Here is a 21,695-nt window from a genome sequence, read left to right on the forward strand (position 1 = left end):
TTTAAAAGTTATTAACAATTTGTGTATCACTGATGCTTAAACCTGTAATTGTTTCCAATGTGAAAAAATTTGTGTTCTTCTTATGTGCAGATTCTTTATAGGTCAGCCTTTCTCCCAGGTCACCCATCATCTCATTTATTTTAATGCCTGTGAGACTGCTCATTCCCTTGCTGTCTCTGTCTTCCATCCACCCCCAAATGCTGAAACCTACTGTAGCTTCTGTTATTGCTCTCAGGAAATTCTGGCCACCCCCTGAATTCCCTCCTCCCCCTGAAGTCCTTTCAAGCAGTGGTGTTTTTTCTCCCACATTGGGCCTGGAGGAAGTAAAGAGTCTATGCTCTTTATCGCAGCTTCCAAATCATTCTCTTTTTCTCTTCCCTAAAACCCCCCAGCTTTACATCTCATTTCATCAGATTATGTCATGTACAACCCCTTGTTGCTGTCATCTACCCCTAGTTACTCCTTGTCATTTCTGAGTGATTTTCAGCTCTTTGTTCACTGTCACTCTCCAGTCCTACTCCTCCTCTTGGAGTGGCTGCCCTACACGTGTGACAATTCCATCTCTCTGGCCTCTCGGCTCCTTGATGTTTTTATCCTCTACTGTACCTCAGCCACTCACTCCCATGGACATACCCTAGTTTCAATAAAAGAATGTCTTCTACAATGTCAGTTTCATGATTCTGTTCTCATTTGTCCTTGGGATTTTCATTTCATCCGTGCACCCACAACCTCTCACCTTTTCAGCCACTCCCTCTGTACTAGAGCAGTCCTTCAAACCTACTGGAAACTCCAATCCATTGATCCTAACACCTTTTCACTTACTCCCCCTTGGTATATTTTCTCCTCCCTTACCCAGACTTTTTTTTTTTTTTTCTTTTCTTACCCAGCTTTAATTACATGATTATACACTTATACCACTCTCTTATGTACCATCTTCAGCTTCCCTTCTCTGCTTGTCCTCTGCATTTGGAACTCTTTAGCCTTGTTTACTGCCAACTCTCTAACTAATTGAGCCTACACGTGTGCAGCTGAATGTGGTTAGAAAATGTGCAAAACCATTCTGACCAATCTCACTTTAAATTCTAAACTATGGACCTCTAGTGTCCCTTAATGCAGTCACACCACATTTCTTTTATTTCACTTTCCTGTTCTCCTAGGCAAGTAGTCCACGTATTCTTTCTCTTCACAGCTCTAACACTACTTCAAAAAAATTTTTTTGTTTTAAAATTATACAATATTTGAACACTCACTGTGAGAAAATATAATATAGAAGAGTTCATGGAGAGAAAAGGGAAAATCTCCTTCATTTTCCCACTGGTCCCATTGCCTACCCTTGCTAACCAGTATTCAGTTTTCTGACTCTCCTTCCAGACTTCTGATGCTTTTTCATAGCCTTCTATTTCACTGAGAAAAATGAAAGCAATTAGAAACAAATGTCCACAGACTCCTATCACCCAGTCTTCTACCTTTGTAGGTCTCTGCTTTCCCACTGGTTACAGGTAGACTGCTCACACTTCCATCCAGAGCCAGCCCCTCCATGTGAGCTACTAGATTGCACCCTCTCAAGGATACTGCTCTAGCAATTCTGCCCTCCCTCTCCTACATCAGCAACTTCCACCTCTACTAGGTTATCCCCATCAGCATACAATCAAACCATTATCTCCTCCATTAAAAAAAAAAAAAACTACTAATCCTCCCTTTATTTTTTGCAAGCTACTGCTATATTTTTTCTGCTCTCCTTTGTAGCAGAACTCTTCACAACAGTTGTTTGTACTCAGAAGAATCATCTATACTTGCTGTATCCATCTGTTCATCATCATTCTTTCTTAAATCCATTCTGATCAGATTTTTGCTCTCATCACTCCACGGAAACAATTGTCAAGGTTATGATTGACTTTTTCTTTGCTAAGTCCAGAAGTCAATTTTCATTTTACTTAATCTATCAGCACTATTTAATAGAGTTGACATAGTCGGTCATTCTCTTCCCCTTGATATGTTTTCTTGCATTTGACGTCCGGTACTACTTCAAGAACTTTCTTGGTTTCTTTCCTATCTTAATGACCATTCCTTCTCAGCCTCCTTAGTTGGATCCTTATTAGAATTCCCCAGGGCCTAAGCCCTGGTCCTCTTTTACCTGTCTATACTCATTCCCTTGGTTAAATCAGAATGTGTCATGTTTTAAAATATCATTATATGCCTGTTATTGCCAAATTTTTATCTCCAGCTCAGACCTCCCTCCTGAACTCCACACTCATATATCCAATGCCTGTTCAATAGCTCCTATATCTTGGCTTTAACAAGTCCATAATGAATTTATGTTTCCTTTCATACCTGATTAACTTGTAGTCTTTTTCATATCAGTTGATAGCTCCATCCTTCTCAGGCCAAAAATCATTCTTGACTTCTATATTTCTCTTAAGTTCTGTTTCATATATCAGGAAATCTTTTTGGCTTTATCCTCAAAATATATTATCCTACTTCCCATCACTTGTATTTGCTGCCATTCTGATTTGAGCCACTGTTGTCTCTCACCTGGATTACTTCTAATAGTCTCCTATTGGATCTCCCTGCTTCCACCCTTATCCTTTGTTATGAACCATGAAATATCTGAGATTTTACCCTACTTTTAAGCTAACAAGTTGGCCTGCCACAGTTTCATGGCAGAAGACACTAGACTCCTGGGTCAGAGACAGAGGAGGGATTAATACTCACCACAAAAACAGCAGTCAGAGTATCAGCGTTTATGCTGGTTCCTCAAGCCCCAGTCCCCACAGAGCAACCCAAAGAGGGCCAGATGATGCTTGCACTTACAGTGAGATGCTTTACAGGAGAGGGACCCCTAGCTTAGGTAACCCACATCTTTTATAATGGGCAGTAAGCATGCCTTACTTAGTTCCAGGGAGAGATGGAGACAATTTCAAGTCTTCCAAGGCTGTTTCCTCTACAAATATCCCTGGAAAGGTAGTCAACGTGGTCAGTGCCTCTGCTCACAAGAAGAGATTTGTCTCCAAACATCCTTCTGCAGTCTGTTCTCAACACAGCAATCCACTGCTCTATTAAAAATCCTCCCATGGCTTCCCATTTTATTCTAAGTATAAGCACAAGCATTTACAACCATTTACAATGTCCTACACATTGTGTCTTCCACACCCTCTTATCTCTCTGACCTCATGTCCTGTACTGCTGTGTACTGCTCCCCATCACTCGTTTTGTTCCAGCCGCTCTGCTCTCCTGCCTCTTCCTTCCATGTGCCAGATATGGGTCTTTGCATTAGCCATGCCACTGCCTGCAATGGTCTTTCCCCGGATATCCACATTTGCTCAGATGTCACCTTCTCAGTGAAGCCTACCTGACTGACCTCCCCCACCATCACCTTTCCACTGTCCTATACTATACTTTTCTTTTTCTTTTTCTTTTTTCTTTGAAATATATACTCTCTAATATTTATATTTATCATTTGTTATCTTTCTATGCCGGAATATATACTCCACAAAGAAGGGATTTTTGTTTGTTTGTTTTTGATCACTAACTGTACATAAAGTATCTAGGGCAGTACTTGGGACATAGAAGACATTTAAGAATTATTTCATGAATGAATGAATGGGAAGTCAATTATCTTTTTAGATTAGTGTTAAATTTCATTTTCAGCAAAAAAGGCAAAAGCTGTTCTTGAAAAGCTTTATGGGATAAAAGTTTGAAGTTATTATGGCTTTCATTTTATTCAGTTACTTCTAAACACACACACACAATAACTGTTCAAATTGTTCTCAAAGTAAAATCTTTCTCCTGACTAGATGTTCTCTTTTTCTAAAATGAGCATATTAAATTATGTAAATCTATTTACTTTCACTTCCTTTGGTCTCTGGTCTCTTAGATTATAAATCAGTATAATTATATGAACTTTTTTTCTTTTTCTTTTTCTTTTTCTTTTTTTTTTTTTGCTGGCTGGTATAGGGATTGAAACCCAGAACTATGTGAACTATTAACATGAGAAATTCATCCTTTTCAGCATAGGTTATATTTTTATAATACATTCTCAGTTGCCTAGACTATAGGTGAAATATTTTGTTTCAACATTCCTTTTAAAATTTTAATTTAGACAATATCTCTGCAGGTTTACTTTTCTAAAACTAACCTCTTAAGTATATTCTAGTAATCTGTACTAGGTATAAATTGTTGAGAGAGTTATGATAATAATTTTTTAGTATACATAAAGAAATATTCATATGAGATAGATGTATATAATTTCCGAAGATATTCAACATTTGTTAAAGATGAAACGGCAGTCTTAGAACGATATGAAGAATATATTCCCATTAATGGAAAAGGAATAATCACCAAAACTATATCTGTTTGCATCTTTGCATTTTTTTAAAAAAGTTCTAATACAGGTCTGGAAAAATAAATACACTGAGCTATTAAGGCTGGGTGCCTTTTGGGGAGGAGTAGCCCTGGCAGAGACAAAGGAGGCTTCCCCTTTTTGCTCTTTTGAATTTTTATTTGAATATCTCCCGGTGAGCATGTGTTCAAATATTATATGATTTTTAATAGAAATAAATACATGCAGAATAAACTACACATCACCTGGTTTTCTTTTCTTTTGCTTCAGTTATTTTCTTTCTTCTCTGTACCATCCTATTATTGGCTGGGCTTTCTGCACTTTGATGAGCAATCAATGGCTCTTTAAATGACCGTTCCGGTTTTTCCTGTGGCATTATAATGGATTAGTTGCATGCTGACTGTGAATTTTTTCTCTCCCTTAGGTGATATTTTTAGCTGCCATGCAGTTGATAATCCCAAACCCCACTCAGAGCTTGAGATGCTCAGACAGTATGGACCAAATGTGCCTGAGCCCATTCTTCAGAAGCTCGTGGCCGCCTTTGGAGAGCTGAGGAGTTTGGCTGACCAGGGAATTATTAACTATCCTTATTCTACCAGGGAAGTTGTCAACATAGTCAAACATTTACAGGTATGGGTGCATAGAGGTTTAGAAGAAGCCATCTCTTTTTTTTTAAGAGTACACAATTTATACCAGGTCTTTTCATTTCTATCAATATAAGTATGAGTTGGATGACATGATATGAAGTATTTTCAATCTAAGTTATAAATCTGGAAGGCCAATGAACATTTTCTGTTCAGGCTTTGAAATGACTTTGTCAAGGCTCTGTGCCGTGGTTGTTAGCAAGGAGCTAAGAAGTTTGGTGGAAGTTTTCTTCACGGGGAGGCAAGGCAAGAGCGTGAGACAGTGGGGAAACCTCCCTGTTCTGTTTTTTGGCTTTGTACATCAAGCGTGTGGTATCTGGATGAAAAATATTTTCATTTTGAAACAAATGACATGGGGATAGAAAACAGAATAGGAACAAGCAGTATAGATTGTACATCTGTAAACAATGCAAGAAAGTTTTAGAAGGTAGAATATGTAGGCAAGAGAATGAAATTCCTTGTCACCATGTACAATATGTATGTAGTCCATCTGGTAAAGAAAACAACAACAAAAAAAACCCCACATAAATTCTACTTATCAAATTATGGTCTCCATGCCAACAGTCACAACCTAACTGACTCTTGACCTCTGCCCCATCCCCTACCATCCAAGAAATCCTAGAAAGAAAAATAGAAAAGGGCCGGCCCGTGGCTCACTCGGGAGAGTGCGGTGCTGATAACACCAAGGCTAAGGGTTCGGATCCTATATAGGGATGGCCAGTTTGCTCACTGGGAGAGCGTGGTGCTGACAACACCAAGTCAAGGGTTAAGATCCCCTTACTGGTTATCTTTTGGGAAAAAAAAAAAGAAAAATAGAAAGCGGGGGGGCAGAGGGGGAGATGTTAGTCAAAGGGTACAAAGTTTCAGTTAGGAAGAATAAGTCTGTTTGTTTAAGTATTTTTCTTAAATATTTATTTTTTAACATTTACTCGTACATATTTGTGGGGTACAGTGTGTTGTTTCCATACGTGCATATACTACACAATGATTCACTTAGGGTCGATAGTATAGTTTTGTACCCATCAGTCCACCACTTCTTCTTCTCCCACCTCTCCCTTCCCTGCCTCTGGTAACCATTATTCTACTCTCTACTTCTATGAGAACCACTTTTTTTTTTTTTAAGATTCCTTTTTGTTTTTTTTAAGATAGAACCTGTAGGTTCCACATATTAGTGATATCATGTGGTATTTGTCCTTCTGTGCCTGACTTTCTCCACTTAACATGATGGTTTCAAATTCCATTCATGTTGCTACAAATGATAGGATATGGTTTCTTTCTATATCTGAATAGTATTCTATTGTGTATATAAACCACAGTTTTTTAATCCATTCTTCAGTAGGGCATTAGGTTGATTCCATCTCTTGGCTATTGTGAATAGTGCTGAGATGAATATGGGAGTGCATGTGTCTTTTTGATATATAGATTTCATTTCCTTTGGGTATATGGCCAGGAGTGGGATAGCCGGATTGTAAAGCTGGTCCATTTTTAGTTCTCTGAGGAACCTTCATCGATTTTCCAAAATGGCTTTATCAATTTACATTCTCACCAACAGTGTAGGAGGGTTCCCTTTCCTCCACATCCTTGCCAGTATTCGTTATTTTCTATCTTGTTGATAATAGCTAGGAAAGAATAAGTTTTTGAGATCTATTGCACAGCACTGTGACTATAGTTAATAATAATGTAATGTATCTTTTTAAATTGATAAGAGAGTAGTTTTTAAATGTTCACACCACAAAAAAACCGTAAGTATGTGAAGTAATGGATATGTTAATTAGCTTGCTTTAATTATTCCATAATGTACACATATATTGAAACATCACATTGTACCCCATAAATATATACAATTATTATTTGTCAATTAAATACATGTATTTGGAAAGAAAAGTATAAAGCTTTATCTGCCTATAAAACCATGATAAGTCCAATTCAGCCAGCTCAGATCTCAGCACCTAAAAAAATCAAAACAGAACCAGTAAAGGACCGAGAAGACGCTATCGTAATTACCTGTACTTTTTATATCCTTCTTTCCCTTTTTTTTGTTGCTTTATCTTTTTTTTTCATTTATTCATAGACTGTGACTTTTCTAAATACTATGTAGATATTCAACACTCTACTTAACTAGCATATTTAATTTGTCAATCTGGAACTCATTTTAAAGACAGATGATTTCAGAAAGCAGTAGCAGTCACTGAACACCAGGATCTGAATCTGAATACTGCTTTAAAATTTGAGAGGAGGAACAGTTTCACCTCAAATTCTAGTATTTATATTTAAAAAGGAAAATATTCTTAAGTAATCTGAGCAAATATTAAAAGAGAAAAATATATATATTCCTGCTATCTGGTTATCTGACGAAGCCAGTAAATTTCTTGTAAAGTTCATTTGATCATTACTGTTCTATCAGTTTCATAAATTTTTATAATGCTGTGTGTTTTTTCACATGCATAATAAGAGAATTTTTTTCAATACAGAAATTTCCCACTGAAGGTCTCTCCAGTGTGGTTCGGAATGTGTTTGACTTTGATTCCTACAACAATGACGTGAGGGAGATTTTGATTAACACTTTACACAAATACGGGATACCAATTGGAGCAAAACCTACCAATGTGCAGCTGGCAAAGGAGTAAGGCAAACTCACTTTTGAAAAAATAATCTTGAGCATTACTCTGCTGGTTCTTAGATGCTGATAATTCCTGGTCTACTGTTATACTCTACTAAACCGAGTTGCTGTGGAAGTAACTATCCATCAATGAGCTATTCATATATACGTTGCTATTTGCTGGCTGGTTTTCAGTTAAATAGCATTATTTATAGGCCTGTAAATTGAGAATCTTGATTATTATGAATGTCCCATGAGTAGATGTAATCAAATAAAGGGAAATATTTGTTTCTTTAACTGTCTCTGTCCTTTTGTTAAATTACTACAGTTCTCGGGCCGGCCCAGTGGTGCACTGGAGAGTGCGCCGCTTGGGAGCACGGCGGCGCTCCCTCCGAGGGTTCGGATCCCATGTGGAGACCGGTTCCCGCTCATTGGCTGAGCGTGGTGCGGGCGCAACACCGAGGGTTGCGATCCCTTGCCGGTCCCCGGTACGGGCGCGACACCGAGGGTTGCGATCCCGTTACTGGTCAGTAAAAAAGACAAAAAGGAAAAAAAAAAAATTACTACAGTTCTCATTATTTCATAATCCAGTGCAAAATTATTGTCCAACATAAAAACTGTGTAAAGGGATAATATACATTTAGTTAAGATGTTCTTATTTATGTCACCATATAGTTTTCTTTTGGGTAGTTTCTAAATTTATAATCATATTAACTTAAAAGATTTTTTGTTACTTATTACAGCTTCATGGATGACAGAGGTAGTGAGAGCAAGTAGGTTTGTTTCATGTGGACTGGTTATCTACCTTTTATTTTATAATCACAGGCTACTTACTTAATCTTAGTTAAGAATCTTGCAAATATGTTGTTGACCAGAAAGATAGGTGAGAGTTTATTAGTAGAGAAATTAAGTCAGTACAAATTCACTGAAAAATAGTTTTAAATATGTATAACGTATAAATAATGCATCTAGTGCCATTCTTGTGTATAAAAAGTGGCTAATTTTTATAAATTCACAAGAGATAATAATTTTAAAGTAAATTATTATCTGACTTTCATCTCATATAGGAGGCAGTATTTTTCTGTAGAAAAAATTGTTAAATATAAATCAGTGATTAGTCCAGCAAAATACATATATATATCCTAAGTGTATAATGATTCTTATTTATTTATTCTTTGAAGTCATTGTCAAATCCTGTCAGAACATATGCCAATAAAAATAAATTATTAAAGCATCAGAAATTTCTTAAAGAGAAACAAATATTTCCCTTTTGTGGTAATAGCACAAGATGGAGTTATGTTAGAAATTATCAGTGCATTGGTTTATATTATTAATGAGTGAGTAAATTTTTTTCAAGAAGAGTGATTGGGTGTCAGTTGCTAATGCAGACACGTTTCTTACAAGACTGTTTCACTGCTTGATTAGCAGTCCTTATGGGCATTTTGGAACTAGGTCAGTAATTTAATAGGTATAACATTATGTATATTAGAGAGTTCAAAAAAATTGTCTTTAATGTGCAACTTCTATTAGTACTCATTTATTTTGCTTCCTTTTTATAAACAATATCTTTATTTTCAGTTGGAAATAAGATGGATTTTATTACCACTGACAAATTTATATAATTAGAGTTCTAGCTTCATCAAAATTAGGCTTATGATTAAAAAATAACTTTTTATGTACTCTTGCACAATTTTAAATAAAAATTAAGGTACATACTAATTGGTAAGATCAATCATAACAAAATTGCTGGTAATTTCAGTTACTGAAAAAGACAGATAAAATGGTTTAACTCATTGTTGTCCTCAGTTCTAAACTCAAAAAATCTTGACATGGCATTTTAATTCTTGCCATGGCAAGTTAATTCCAACTCTTGTACTTACTTATGAGTGGAAGCAAAAGTACATTGAGCCTGGAAACAAGATGGTTACACTCATGCTTAAGATGGGGATGGAGGGGCCCGCCTGGTGGCGCACTGCTACAGTGCACCGCTTGGGAGTGTTACGGCACTCCCGCCGAGGGTTCGGATCCCACATACAGACTGGTTCCCGCTCACTGGCTGAGCGAGGTGCGGGTGCAACACTGAGGGTTGTGATCCCGTTGCCGGTCCCGGTCCGGTACGGGTGCGACACTGAGGGTTGCGATCCGTTGCCGGACACGAAAAATGACGACAAAAAAAAAAAAGAGATGGGGATGGAAACAACTAGTTGTCCACTCGCTACATATAGCTAAAAATAGACTTATAGCAGTGTGGAGGGTGAGTGAATTTTCCTTTGGGGTGGAGGTAATAGTAGACTATAGTTTGCACAGTCGTTCAAAGTATTTTTGCCTCATCTGTAAATTGCAATGACTCTGGCAGCTCAAAAGTCATGGTGTCATTTTATTACCCCATAGTAAAATCCACAGGTACTACCATAGCACTATTTCTGTTGAATTGTCTGCCTTATACTTAGGGTAGCATGATAAAGTGAACAAAGTAACAGACTAGAAATTTAACAGTTGAGTTATACATTCAACTTGTATACCTGGGTCAGGCATAGAGAAAGATGAAAAAACACAGTCCTGCCCTCAGAGAGCTCAGTTTCATTTTGTTCCTTTGAATTTAGAGAAGTTACTCAACTAAATGGGTTCCCTATTGGGAAAATTAGGGCATTTTATTACATAGAGCATAACCATTAATTTACCATCTAAATTAGGACCTTTTTGAGAATGGAAGGAGAAGCTTTTGGCAATAATTTTGTTAAAAGAGATGTGAAATAAAACTGAGCTGGTCAGGCCAGAATATGTGGTTATCCTTATTGTGGACCATTAGTAAGGTTCCCTCTTATTCTAACATCTTTTCATTTTAATGTAATCTCAATGTTTCTCTCATCTGCAAAAATGAAACAAGCAAACATAAAAAAGAAGTGAGGCTAACTCTTTACTTTTTCCCACTAGAATAGCACAGTTGATAACAATAATACAGATTTCTGAAGATTTAAAGTCATCCCCATGCAGTGTCATGATTTCACTTTGGCTTTTTGAGACTTTTTGCTAAATCTTTTGCTTTACTAGACCTTTTGCTAAATCAGTTCTAGGCTGTGCAGCTTGCAGGTACAGAGTTAGTGGAGAAGTTCCAAATTGGATTTCAGTTCCTAAGGATGAAGGGTAAAATTGTTTCATTACTATTAACATCATTTACCCCTGAATGAAAAATTTTACTATAATCTATTAATTTTCTTGTTCTCTAATCCAACCACAATGCTTATTGGATAGGAGCAATTTTACATTGAGTCTAGAGCAAGGTGGTTATACCCACACCTAAGATGGGCCACACACTGCATATGGGGTAGAAGAGGGAAACTTTTACATGAGACAGAGAAGATACTGAACCGCTATTTGTATAGACATCTACAGCACCTTCTTCAACTGAAATCAGGATATACAAGGGTACTTTGAAAAATTCATGGAAAGATTCATATTATCTTTTAGTTCTATTTTTCCTCAAACTTTTTGAAGGACCCTCGCACTGTAGCTGTTCAGGAGTGGTGATGTAGTTTTAGTGCTCTTTGCATCACTTTCGTTTTTGTTCTCCTAAATAATGCAGTAATGTTACCTATTTCATAGTTCTCCGTACATTTTTGAAAGGCCCAGTGTAATGAGGTGAATCTAACTTTTTTAATAAACCTTTGCTAAACCTGGTATCTTTAGACTGAGTCTTATTGGGTGGTTATTTTACCTTGCTTGACCCTGTCATAATGCATTTCTTCTTCTTGATCTACAAATATATTCACAGACCGTAGTCCTGGTATTAGAATTGGCCACCTAGAACCCAATATACTGCATCTACCTCTTTCTATTAGTACTTCCTGAGGTTTTTATTGGTCCCCTTTTAAGTTTCTAATATGAAGGGATATGCCAAAGAAGTGGCAAACATAACCAAATAAGGAGGCACATGGGGAGAAATTATTTTAAAAAACATAAATATCATGCTTTATATGGCTTTGAATTTAATCATGACATTTGTCCTATTGATAAACCAGTAGTCAAGGTAATTGATGTGTGTATGTATGTGTGTATTGTACCGATCTCATGTTGTCATTACTATAGGCAGAGATAGGAGGATTTGGGTTAAAATCTGAACTCTGGAGTTTTAAATGTCATTATTGGAATTATATATTTATATATATAATGTATGTATATATTATATATATTATAACTGAAATAGGTCTAAACATCCAACCAAAGGCATATAGATTACTGTAAGTATAGATATAAATTTCAAAGAAAAGTTTGTTTGCTTTTCCTTCAAGTGAGCTTTTATTTCTGAAGTTTCTTTTATTTGGGAATAAACATACTGCTAGCACATTAGTGCTTCCAAATTAAAAAGTATGTTCCAGAATAATTTAGGAATTCTGTCATGCTAAGAAAAACGTTTGTTTCAAAGAAAGAAAAAAATCCTGTTTTCTTTTTCTGAACCTTCTTTTTAAGAGACTTATACACTATTCTAAAATTTATATGCCACTCTACTTAGCATTTCTTAACATGAGAGATTGTCATTTCATAGATTTACAACTGAATAGAAATACTTCTAAATTATAACATTACCAATGTTATAATTATCATATGTAATAATAATAGTGATGATGGCAATAGAAACGCTTATAGATAACTATGTGCTAAACACGTTTCCAAGCACTTCCCGTTACATGAATTTATGTAATCTTCACAACAAGCCTACGATATATATATGTAATATGTATATTATTGCATTTTGTAGATGAGGAATTTGAGGCACAGAGGTTACATAACGTGCCTAAATTTAGAAAGCAGGGGCAGAGCTGGGATATATTAATTCCAATTCTAAGGATGATGTAAGCAGGTTGATATATAGATTGTGGGCAGTTTCTAAGTCCAGAGTTGTTATTTGGATACTGAAAATTATCAACAGTTTTGGTTTAAAGGACCTTGTGCTTTTAAGTAATCAATTTGGAAATCATCATTGACCATGATATCATATACATATAATATACAAATTCTTATTCTTCAGCATTATTACAGACTCGGATTCATGGGCGTTAGCCATATTTCAAAGTGAAAAGTAGGCCAAAGCAGATTAATAGACTTTTGGCACATCAGAGATCATTTTAGAGACCTCTTCATTCCCGGGCTTTCCTTTTTAGTGATACAATGGAGGATCATGAAATAAAACAGGGTAATTCATTTGGAAAAATAAAAACTCTAGAAAATTTTGTATGCCTGTCATACATAAGAATCGAACCAGCCATCATGTTTTCCTGATTTAGAACACCTAAGGAATTTATGGAGTCTGCTCAAAGATTGTGGTTATTTTTAAATAAATCAAAATACAGAAAAATTGTCTCTATCCTCTGAAGTTTTCTTTATGTGTTTTTCTCTCCCTGTCTCCCTAAGAGACACACATCTAGAAAATATTTTAGTGATCATCCTCCTTGCTCTAAATTCTTTGCCCTGAACTCTCTTGACTTCTTTTGTAATGCTGATTAGCTTATTCTTAAGCCACTTTTTTTCACCCAAAGCATTTATTGCCTATTTATCACTAGCAAACTATGATCTACCAATCATTCACTTGTATCAGTCAAGTAGAATAAAAAATTTAAGAAAACAAAAGATTTTATATGTAGGCTTTCTTTATGATGTATTTTGCTAAATGAAGAATGATGTTCCCATTTATTTTTAAAACAAATTAGCAAAAAGAAATAAAAAACTTCCATAACTCTACTATCCAGAAATAACCACTGATAAATCCTTTTAGATTTTTCTTTGATTATATGTGTCATTTTGTGCACTGAGAAATATTTCTTTCCTATCGTTTTTATTTTTCTGAATCTTCTTAATAGAAGAGACATGTCCCTTGAAAGGGGTTCTTTTTAAAATACTTTATTCCCAAGATTCTTTGTTGAAAAGAAAGTTATCTAAAATGAATTGGATTTAATTATGTATGACACTTTTCTCCCATTCTCACTTTTTTCTCCATTCCTGTCACTGCTTGAGATTTTAAGCTTAAAATATTTATTCTAAACATAATGAACAGATTCATAAGGCATATGAGGTGCTCTCATAAGGAATAAAAACATTAATATCAATGCTTGTGTCTTTATGCATATGTTTAAATGTCATTATCTATTTCAGACATAAAAATGTTCTCTCCAGACAGACTGCATATCTAAAAATGACTGTTATGTGTGACTGCATTTTAAAGGTGTCCCATAGCTGGTGAAGAAACCCTATTGGAGTCTTATAATTACTCTTCATATATCCTGTTGTTATTTATTATCTCCCTGCTTTCAAATGCTTTATTAAAGTCTTTTTAAATTGCATTTTTCAGGCAAAATAACCTAATTTTGGATTAACAAGGTCTAGTGCCATATTAGCCAATAGTTGTATTAAATGTCTTTAATAGGTTCACACTTTAAATGATTTGAAAGCACAGTGGTAGCTGTTGATAGCAGTTGTCTTTGAGAGAGGTCCTAGGAAGATGAAAGTAAGCCTCACTTTCTGTACTATTTTAGTTTTCTAACACATATTATTTTCTACATTTTGTTTTTTAAATGTCCACTAACTCTTTGAGCTCTGGAATTTTCCATTTTGTTTTTATTTAAATAAAATAAAATGTTTAAAGTAAAATTCTCTTCTGAAATTGCTATTTCTTGGGAACTCTGCCTCCAGTACAGCAAAGCTTATGCCACACCGCAATGCCTACCCTAAGGATAGAACATTGGCACCATTACCAATAATAAATGAGAAGTCAAGTTAATCAGGTATTTCTATGGCATTTCAACACAGAATAAGTAAGTTTATGCATTGGTAGGCATCAACATAAACATATAAGGGTTGACAACACGTTTTTAAAACAGCAAAAATAAAAATGGTTAACATTTATCAAGTTCTTACTAAGTGATCTAAGGACTTCACAAATATTAACTCATCTAATCTACACAACAATTCTGTTTTTACTGTCAGGCAAGTAATTTTTTTCTATTTTATTATTAGGTGTTAGAAGGGTGTGTGTGTGTGTGTGTGTGCAAATCTGTTTTATGGATTAAGAAATTGAGGCTCAGGAGACTTTAAATAACTTAACAAATTCTACAACTAATAAATGGCAGGATGGGGGATTCAGCCACTAATCTGTTTAGTTCCAAAGCCTATCATCTTTCTGTTTATTCCACTGTTTGCAAGAGAAAAGCAATGCAATACAACATTGAATATGGAGATTTCAAAGAATGGAAACTTTACAGTTGTCTTTCAAATTTTATTTCTTACCATTTGGGGACATATATCAGGCATAATATATGAGTACATATAGCATTTGCCTTAATGACTAGGCCCATTGTTTAAATCATAGTTTTCTTCAAATTAATGCCAGATCGATTCCAGAAGTAAATAAAAACATCCTTTCTATAAGATGCAATCAAATTCTCTTAAATCTTTTCCCCTACAATAAGAATTTGCTTTATGAAAAAACAAAAGTGATAGCATTCACAAATTCTTCTACGTAGAATCCTTTATTTAATACTGCTATTCTCAAAATCATGATCATTAATATCATCAGCTTTTTCAGATTAATCATAAATTACTGTACATTACCTTTGCACCTGTGATTTGCTTCTAAGTCATTACAACTTGAATTGATCTCCTTCTTGGGGCCTGTAACTCCTGTGTTCAAAGATGGAATGAACTACCCAGGCGAGAGGGAGAGGGTGTACCTTCTATAGATAGGATTCAAACAGATCTGGACAAACCTTGCTGTGGAAATACTTGATACACGGAATTAAATAGTCCTTAACATCTTTCCAACTCAAAGAGTCTCTATAATTTACTGTCCTTAATTGAATAGGGATGCTGAATAAATAGTAACTCTTCTCCTTTATATCAATAACCATTCATTACTTTATCAGCCAATCTCAGCATACTTTAGTAGTATTCCTGATGAAGATAGCTGAAATTGTTTTCCAGTTGTAAGAGTCATTTTTATGTCATTGCAGTGTGTGTTACAAGATTGTGTTTAGTAATATCTTTCTTTTCAAAGCAGTGCCATGTGTGCATATTTGTAGACAATTTAGCTTCATCTCTTTTGAATTTATCTCTGAAAAGGTATCTGTCTAGAATTGGTTTTCTGCTTTAAAAGACCTATCCTGTATATTTGTATCATCAGTAGTTGCTGCTGCTTCTCTGAGAACAACTATGGGATCTTCAAAGTACCAAAAGCATCAAAAAGAACATCCCCAGGCAGGGCCTCTCTTTAGAATAATTATATTATGTTTCTGTTTGAAAGTAGGAATGATTATCACTTTACTGTTTATCCCATTAAAGTAAAATATTTCCACTTATAGTTTTGAGGCTCTCCTTTCTTTTACCAAGCTATTATGTGCTATAATTTTCTTTTTTATAGTCGTAGTTTTCACAAATAAGTTCACAATGTTGACCACAGAGTACTTAGATGTGCAGTTCCACTCTGCACAATTTACTTCATAAAAGAGCTCTTAGTTTCCAAAATTAATGTCTACATAATGACATCTCAGACCTATTATAAGCAGAAGGGTGGTTCTGAGTTTTATATTTTCATAGTCTTTGCCATATATTTTCTTGGTATATTATGAAGTAGCTTCATAGCCATTTCATTTGCTTTTAGCTGTTTTTGGGGGGTGCAAAAAAAAAAAAAAAAAGAAATATACCCAATCTACATAGAAATTTTCAAGATCTATAAATCTTTTTCCATAAGCATCTTAAGCAGTCTCAGAATTATTCTTGATCCCTTAAGCATTTGAAAGATGTTTTGTGAAAGCCTGTCAGCTGGCTGGATAAAAATCCCCAATCCCTACCTATAGCTAGCTCTTCCAAATATACTTGCAAAGTAGACTGCATCATTTGTTGAGAACCTAAGTCAAGGAAATGGTAGGGCACGTAGACAGAATGCAGTGGGGAAGATTTACCATGGTAGTTTGCAATTTGCCACTGAGATGAGAAAACAAGTAGGTCAAACTGTTGACAGTTCTAATATAACCAAGCATTTATTCATTTAACAGACACTTTCTGAGCACTTACATGGTAAACACTAGGCAGGGAGTAAGAATTATAAAGGTGAAGAATTATAAAGATTCAATATCTGCCTTCAAGGAGGTCACAATTAGTTGGGAAAGCAGTCAAGTAAAGAGTGACTTGTGTTATATTAAGAGCCACACAAGACGGAATAAAGAGTTCAAATTGTTGCCATCTACTCTGGGGGAGAGTCAGTGAAGATAAAGAAGCTGAATCTGTAAAGTATTACTAGGCATTTTTCTGGCAAATTAAGGAGCAGAGAAGTTTTAAGAAAGCATGGTGCATTTTGGAAACTGCAGGTAGTTTGGTGACTAAAACTCAAGGTTCAGTGAGGGCATGCTGGGCAGTAAGGCTAAAAGGCAGAGAAGTATCAGGGGGAGTCATAGAAAAGTTTTAAGCCAGAGAGTATGGTTGCATTCATAATTTAGAGAGACCCCTTTTGGTTTTCTAAAGGTAATAAACTGAAAGGCAGTGAACCGAAAGTCAGGAAGACCTGTCGGGATGCAGTTGCAGATGATAGAAAGTAAGGGCCTACATTTTGGCAGTGGCAATGAAAAAGAGGTGACAGAATTGATGGATTCCGAATGCCAGGGATTCAAATGAGTAAGATGCAAGCCTTACCCTCAATGAATTAACAGTCTAGTAAGGAAAACATGTAAAACTACCAAACTTATTTTACAATATTATATTCAAATGCTATACTCACAGTACATTTTTTGTCTTATGAGTCCTTGTGGGAAACACAGGAAATTTTTTTCTTGGAAAATTTCAAACAATAGTCCCAGTAATTCTTGTTGTGGATGATTAGAAATGGAAAGAACATAAGATTTGAAAATACCTAGATGTGGTTGATGAAGCAGATGGAGAAAGAGAAGATGTTTTTGCTGTGAAACTAGAAGAAAGATGAGGGGAAGAAAACGCAGGCCTCAGAACTGTAGTCTGGCAACTTCTATAGGAAGAAGAAAGCCAGAGATGTGTGGAGCAAGCTGACAACATCTGCTTTGGCACAGAGTGACACTGCACAGTGTCATTCTTGGTATTATGGAGTGTATTTGAGAAGTACCTGCCTAAAATAGCAAGTTTCTACAAATCTTTTTCCATCTCATGCATCTAAATTACTCTGCATTTCTGCAATCTCTGTAGGATCTACGTGGCAGAGGCACACAAGTCTAAATTATAAAGTGAGAGCTGTAGTATCTAAATGCAGAACTAGGAACAGAAAGGGAAAACATACACATGCTCGTGTACATGTCATTTTCAGCAAAGCAAAATTAATTTGCTGACATGTGAGACTGTAGGGACAGGAGATTCTGAGGTTTTTAGCAAATAAAGGAAGGTATTACTGGGAGTTAATAGTACCCAATATTACTGATTAAAAGTGTTTAAAAGGGGCTGTTGTATTTTCTCTTTAGTGTGCTGACTTTTTATTTTAGTAAATATAAAAATATTCATAAGGGGTTTTATAGGTTCACTTCTGACCCATTCTCCCTAAAATTTTATTCTCAGGTCTTAAATTTGAAAATTACAGCTTCAGTAGAACTCTATTCTAAGAGTTTCATATGTACAAATTTATACGGAAACCCAGAAGATCAAGGGATTCATTCTACCCAGAAAGGAATATGGGCTCAGAGGGATGCAAGGGAAATGACTTTATTTTTTTTTCCTTTTTGTCTTTTTTCGTGACCGGCAACGGATCGCAACCCTCAGTGTCGCGCCCGTACCGGACCGGGACCGGCAACGGGATCGCAACCCTCGGTGTTGCGCCCGCACCTCGCTCAGCCAGTGAGCCGCCGGTCTGTATGTGGGATCTGAACCCTCAGCGAGCGCACTGTAGCAGTGCGCCACTGGGCCGCCCCGGGAAATGACTTTTGAATTGGGCCTTAGGAATGAGAAGGATTTCACCAAGGAGACAATAGCAGAAAGGAATTGTAGACAGAGGTAATGGCATCCTGGAAGCATGAAAATGTGTAGCATGTTCAGGAATAGCAAGTGGCAGTTCAAGATGGTTAAGGAATATATTGGCTGGAGAGTAAGAAGAAGGAATGAGCAAGAGCTGAAGCTGGAAACATTTGTCAGGGCTATTTTATGAAAGGCTCCGGTGAACTCAGTTGGACAGCCTGACTTCATTTTTGCCAGAGGTTAGATTTAAAACATTAGAAATGAGTGAGGCTTGCTAAAATTGGAGTTGTTCTTTTTCTTCTCAAACATGGTAGTAATTGATAAATGTGCGAGTCAGTGGAACTACCCTGAAGGGATCCATTATTCCCATGAAAATTAGTAGTTCTTGTGGTAAGGAAATGTTTTAGGAATTGTTGATAATAGGTATGTCAACAACTTCCAATTGCATAATGCCCCTAGAAAGATCCAAATCTTTTTCATGTGTTTTCTTTTATACTCCAGAAATAGTATTGGAAACTGTTCAGAGAAGGCGGAAATTTGCCAGAACATACTCTTTAAAACTCCAGCTTACCTCTTTATGGAAGCGATCTTAGGCAAATCTCTTGCATGTCATTCAGACTATAGTACTTGACTTTGATGTCCATATGCATCGTGTTATGAATTGTATGCATGCTCAGAAAAAAAGAAAAACTTTTTTTTCGTTTATGTAACTTGCTTAAGTACTATAATTTGACCTAAGTCGTAATTTTGATATTCACCTTCCTTCAGTTAAAACTTTTACTTAGGGAGCTTTATTATTACTTCCACAAGGGATTAAGAAACGTCACAACATATGAATTGAAATACTTCATTGTTTTAAGAAATATAAATTCATGAATGACATTGAAGATAAAAAGTAGTGCTATTTATAGACCTTAAGTTCATCCTCCTCCCCATTAAAATCAAAACCACACCTCATTCCAGCTAGGGCTTTAACAAAGTTAAACAATATAAGTGACAGGATCTTAAAACCATGGAAAAAGTCATTATTGTTTTGATCAAATCAGATATGAAAACTTAAGTCTGGTCAGAGTTGGATGACAAATTTCAGTAATGGAACATAGGGCCTTTTGCTAACTGGTTATTAGTTTTGTTATCCCCAAATTAATGTTGATTATTTTTCAAATTCCAAGGCTTGCTCATACACCCAAATGTAATGCTTCCCCTTTCCCCTAACTACTAACTTACTTCAGGGGAGAAAGTTGGCAATGGTTAAAATTTTTTCACAGCTTATTGGGAAGGCTTAGTAGTAGAAAATAAATGAGTTTTGGTTTGGTTTACCTCACTTGGCAAGCCCGGAGCCCACACTAAAAGTCTAGAAACAACGCTTCATATTACCAAGGAACAGGATGGAGTCAGTTTGATGGTGCAACTACAGAACACCCTGCGTATCTGTCTTCCAATTACAGTTGTTACTACCAGTAGCATCTTGTTATGTGGTTCCAGAATAAATTCTATATGGGGTACCTGAAAGTCCTTCCCATATCCTGCCAACCAAACAGCCAGAACTATTTTTATATAGAGCCAAGCAGCCTATACTTTCTGTGACCGTTATCTAGAATGAGTTGGCAAGTTCAAACCAGATTTTATGAACATCCCTGGCATTGTCAGTAAAAACTGGAAGGTGAGCAAAATTACTTTTTCTCTAATGGATGTGAAAAATCAACTTTTTGTTGTTGTTGTTATTGTTGTTTTCAGCACCTGTATGACATTTTTGTAAGATTGTTAAAGGATATGATAGATCTGTTCTTTAGGCTGGGTATCAACCAGTTATCTTTTTTATTAAGCAGTTCTCCACCTGTTATTAGATTTCAAAATGTGAAACTTCCTGTTGTCTTCAAAGAGCCAGTTTGGGATGTATTTAGAGCTTATTTTTATATGCTTTAATAAAGCATGCTTATCTATCAGAACACCTATTCTATTGGTAGGTATAGATATTTTCATTCTGGTTTTTTATTTTCACTCCAGAGTACCAAGGTAATGCAAGACTATTGAACTTACACTGACCCTTCCCTCTGTTCACTTCCTTGATCATCTCAGACTCCCCAAAGCTGAAAGAAATCTTACAGATCATCCCCTTCGTTTTATGAATGAATATCTTAATACTCAGAGAAATTAGCTGATTTTTCTCTTTCCAAGTATGCATAGCTGATTAATAAAAGAACTAGAATTAAAACCCAGGTCTCTTGTATTGTGTTACCCTATGTCTTCTGTGCTAGAGGGAAATTAAATGTTTCCTTCCTTTATTTTTCTCCTGTATTTGGAGACCTAATTCTCCTTTGGTGAACTGCTGAAAGCAAGTGAAAAACACAGTTTATTCCCTAAAGTAGGAGAGAGAGATGTCAATATACAAGATGTTTGACTGAGAAATACATTTTTATTACATTTCAAAAGAAGGAACATGGTAATAGTAAATCCCCTAACCACCATCCCCCTGCACAATGCACACACACTCTTTTCCAGTAAAAAGATGTAAGTAAGTGGGTCAACAATCAGGGTAACTGTCTAAGTACTTAAAATGTATTTTAGATGATAGATACAAAAATGCATGTGTCCTTTTGAGAGATTTATGTCATATGACTTAGAATAATTTCAATGTAAATTTATTTCTAATTTCTTTCCTCTTTTCTCAAACATTAACATTCCAAAGGGACAAAACGTATATTCCACCAAAATCTTTGGTTCTATTATATTATACAAAAACTATTCAAGCCTTATATAATCTTTTTTTTTTTTAATTTTTTTTTTCCTTTAAATTTTTATTTTGTCAATATACAATGTGGTTGATTATTATGGCCCATCACCGAAACCTCCCTCCCTCCTCCCTCTCCCCCCTCCCACCCAACAATGTCCTTTCCGTTTGCTGTTGTACAACTTCAAAGGATTGTAGTTGTTATATTTTCTCCACCCCACCCCACCCCGGTTATTTTGTGTGTGTGTAAGTGAATTTATTTATTTTTAGCTCCCACCAATAAGTGAGAACATGTGGTATTTCTTTTTCTCTGCCTGACTCGTATCACTTAATATTATTCTCTCAAGGTCCATCCATGTTGCTGCAAATCGTAATAACTTCGCATAGCATACATTATACGAAGTTATCGACCCCAGATCCCTAAAGAGG

General features: G+C 35.8%; 1 protein-coding gene across 1 annotated transcript in view; it reads left to right on the forward strand.

Moving 5' to 3' along the window:
• Positions 1–21,695, forward strand: part of LOC103600452 (von Willebrand factor A domain-containing protein 8) — a gene marked incomplete at its 5' end in the record, with an annotated part of 202,468 nt that overhangs the window by 31,949 nt on the left and 148,824 nt on the right. The window contains 2 exons of the mRNA XM_008584728.1: positions 4,764–4,969; positions 7,455–7,606. Of these exons, the coding sequence (XP_008582950.1) occupies positions 4,764–4,969; positions 7,455–7,606 (358 nt within the window). The remainder of the gene's footprint in view (positions 1–4,763; positions 4,970–7,454; positions 7,607–21,695) is intronic.

This window comes from Galeopterus variegatus, unplaced genomic scaffold (genome assembly GCF_000696425.1).
Source record: "Galeopterus variegatus unplaced genomic scaffold, G_variegatus-3.0.2 Scaffold3350, whole genome shotgun sequence".
Classification (NCBI taxonomy): Eukaryota; Metazoa; Chordata; class Mammalia; order Dermoptera; family Cynocephalidae; genus Galeopterus; species Galeopterus variegatus.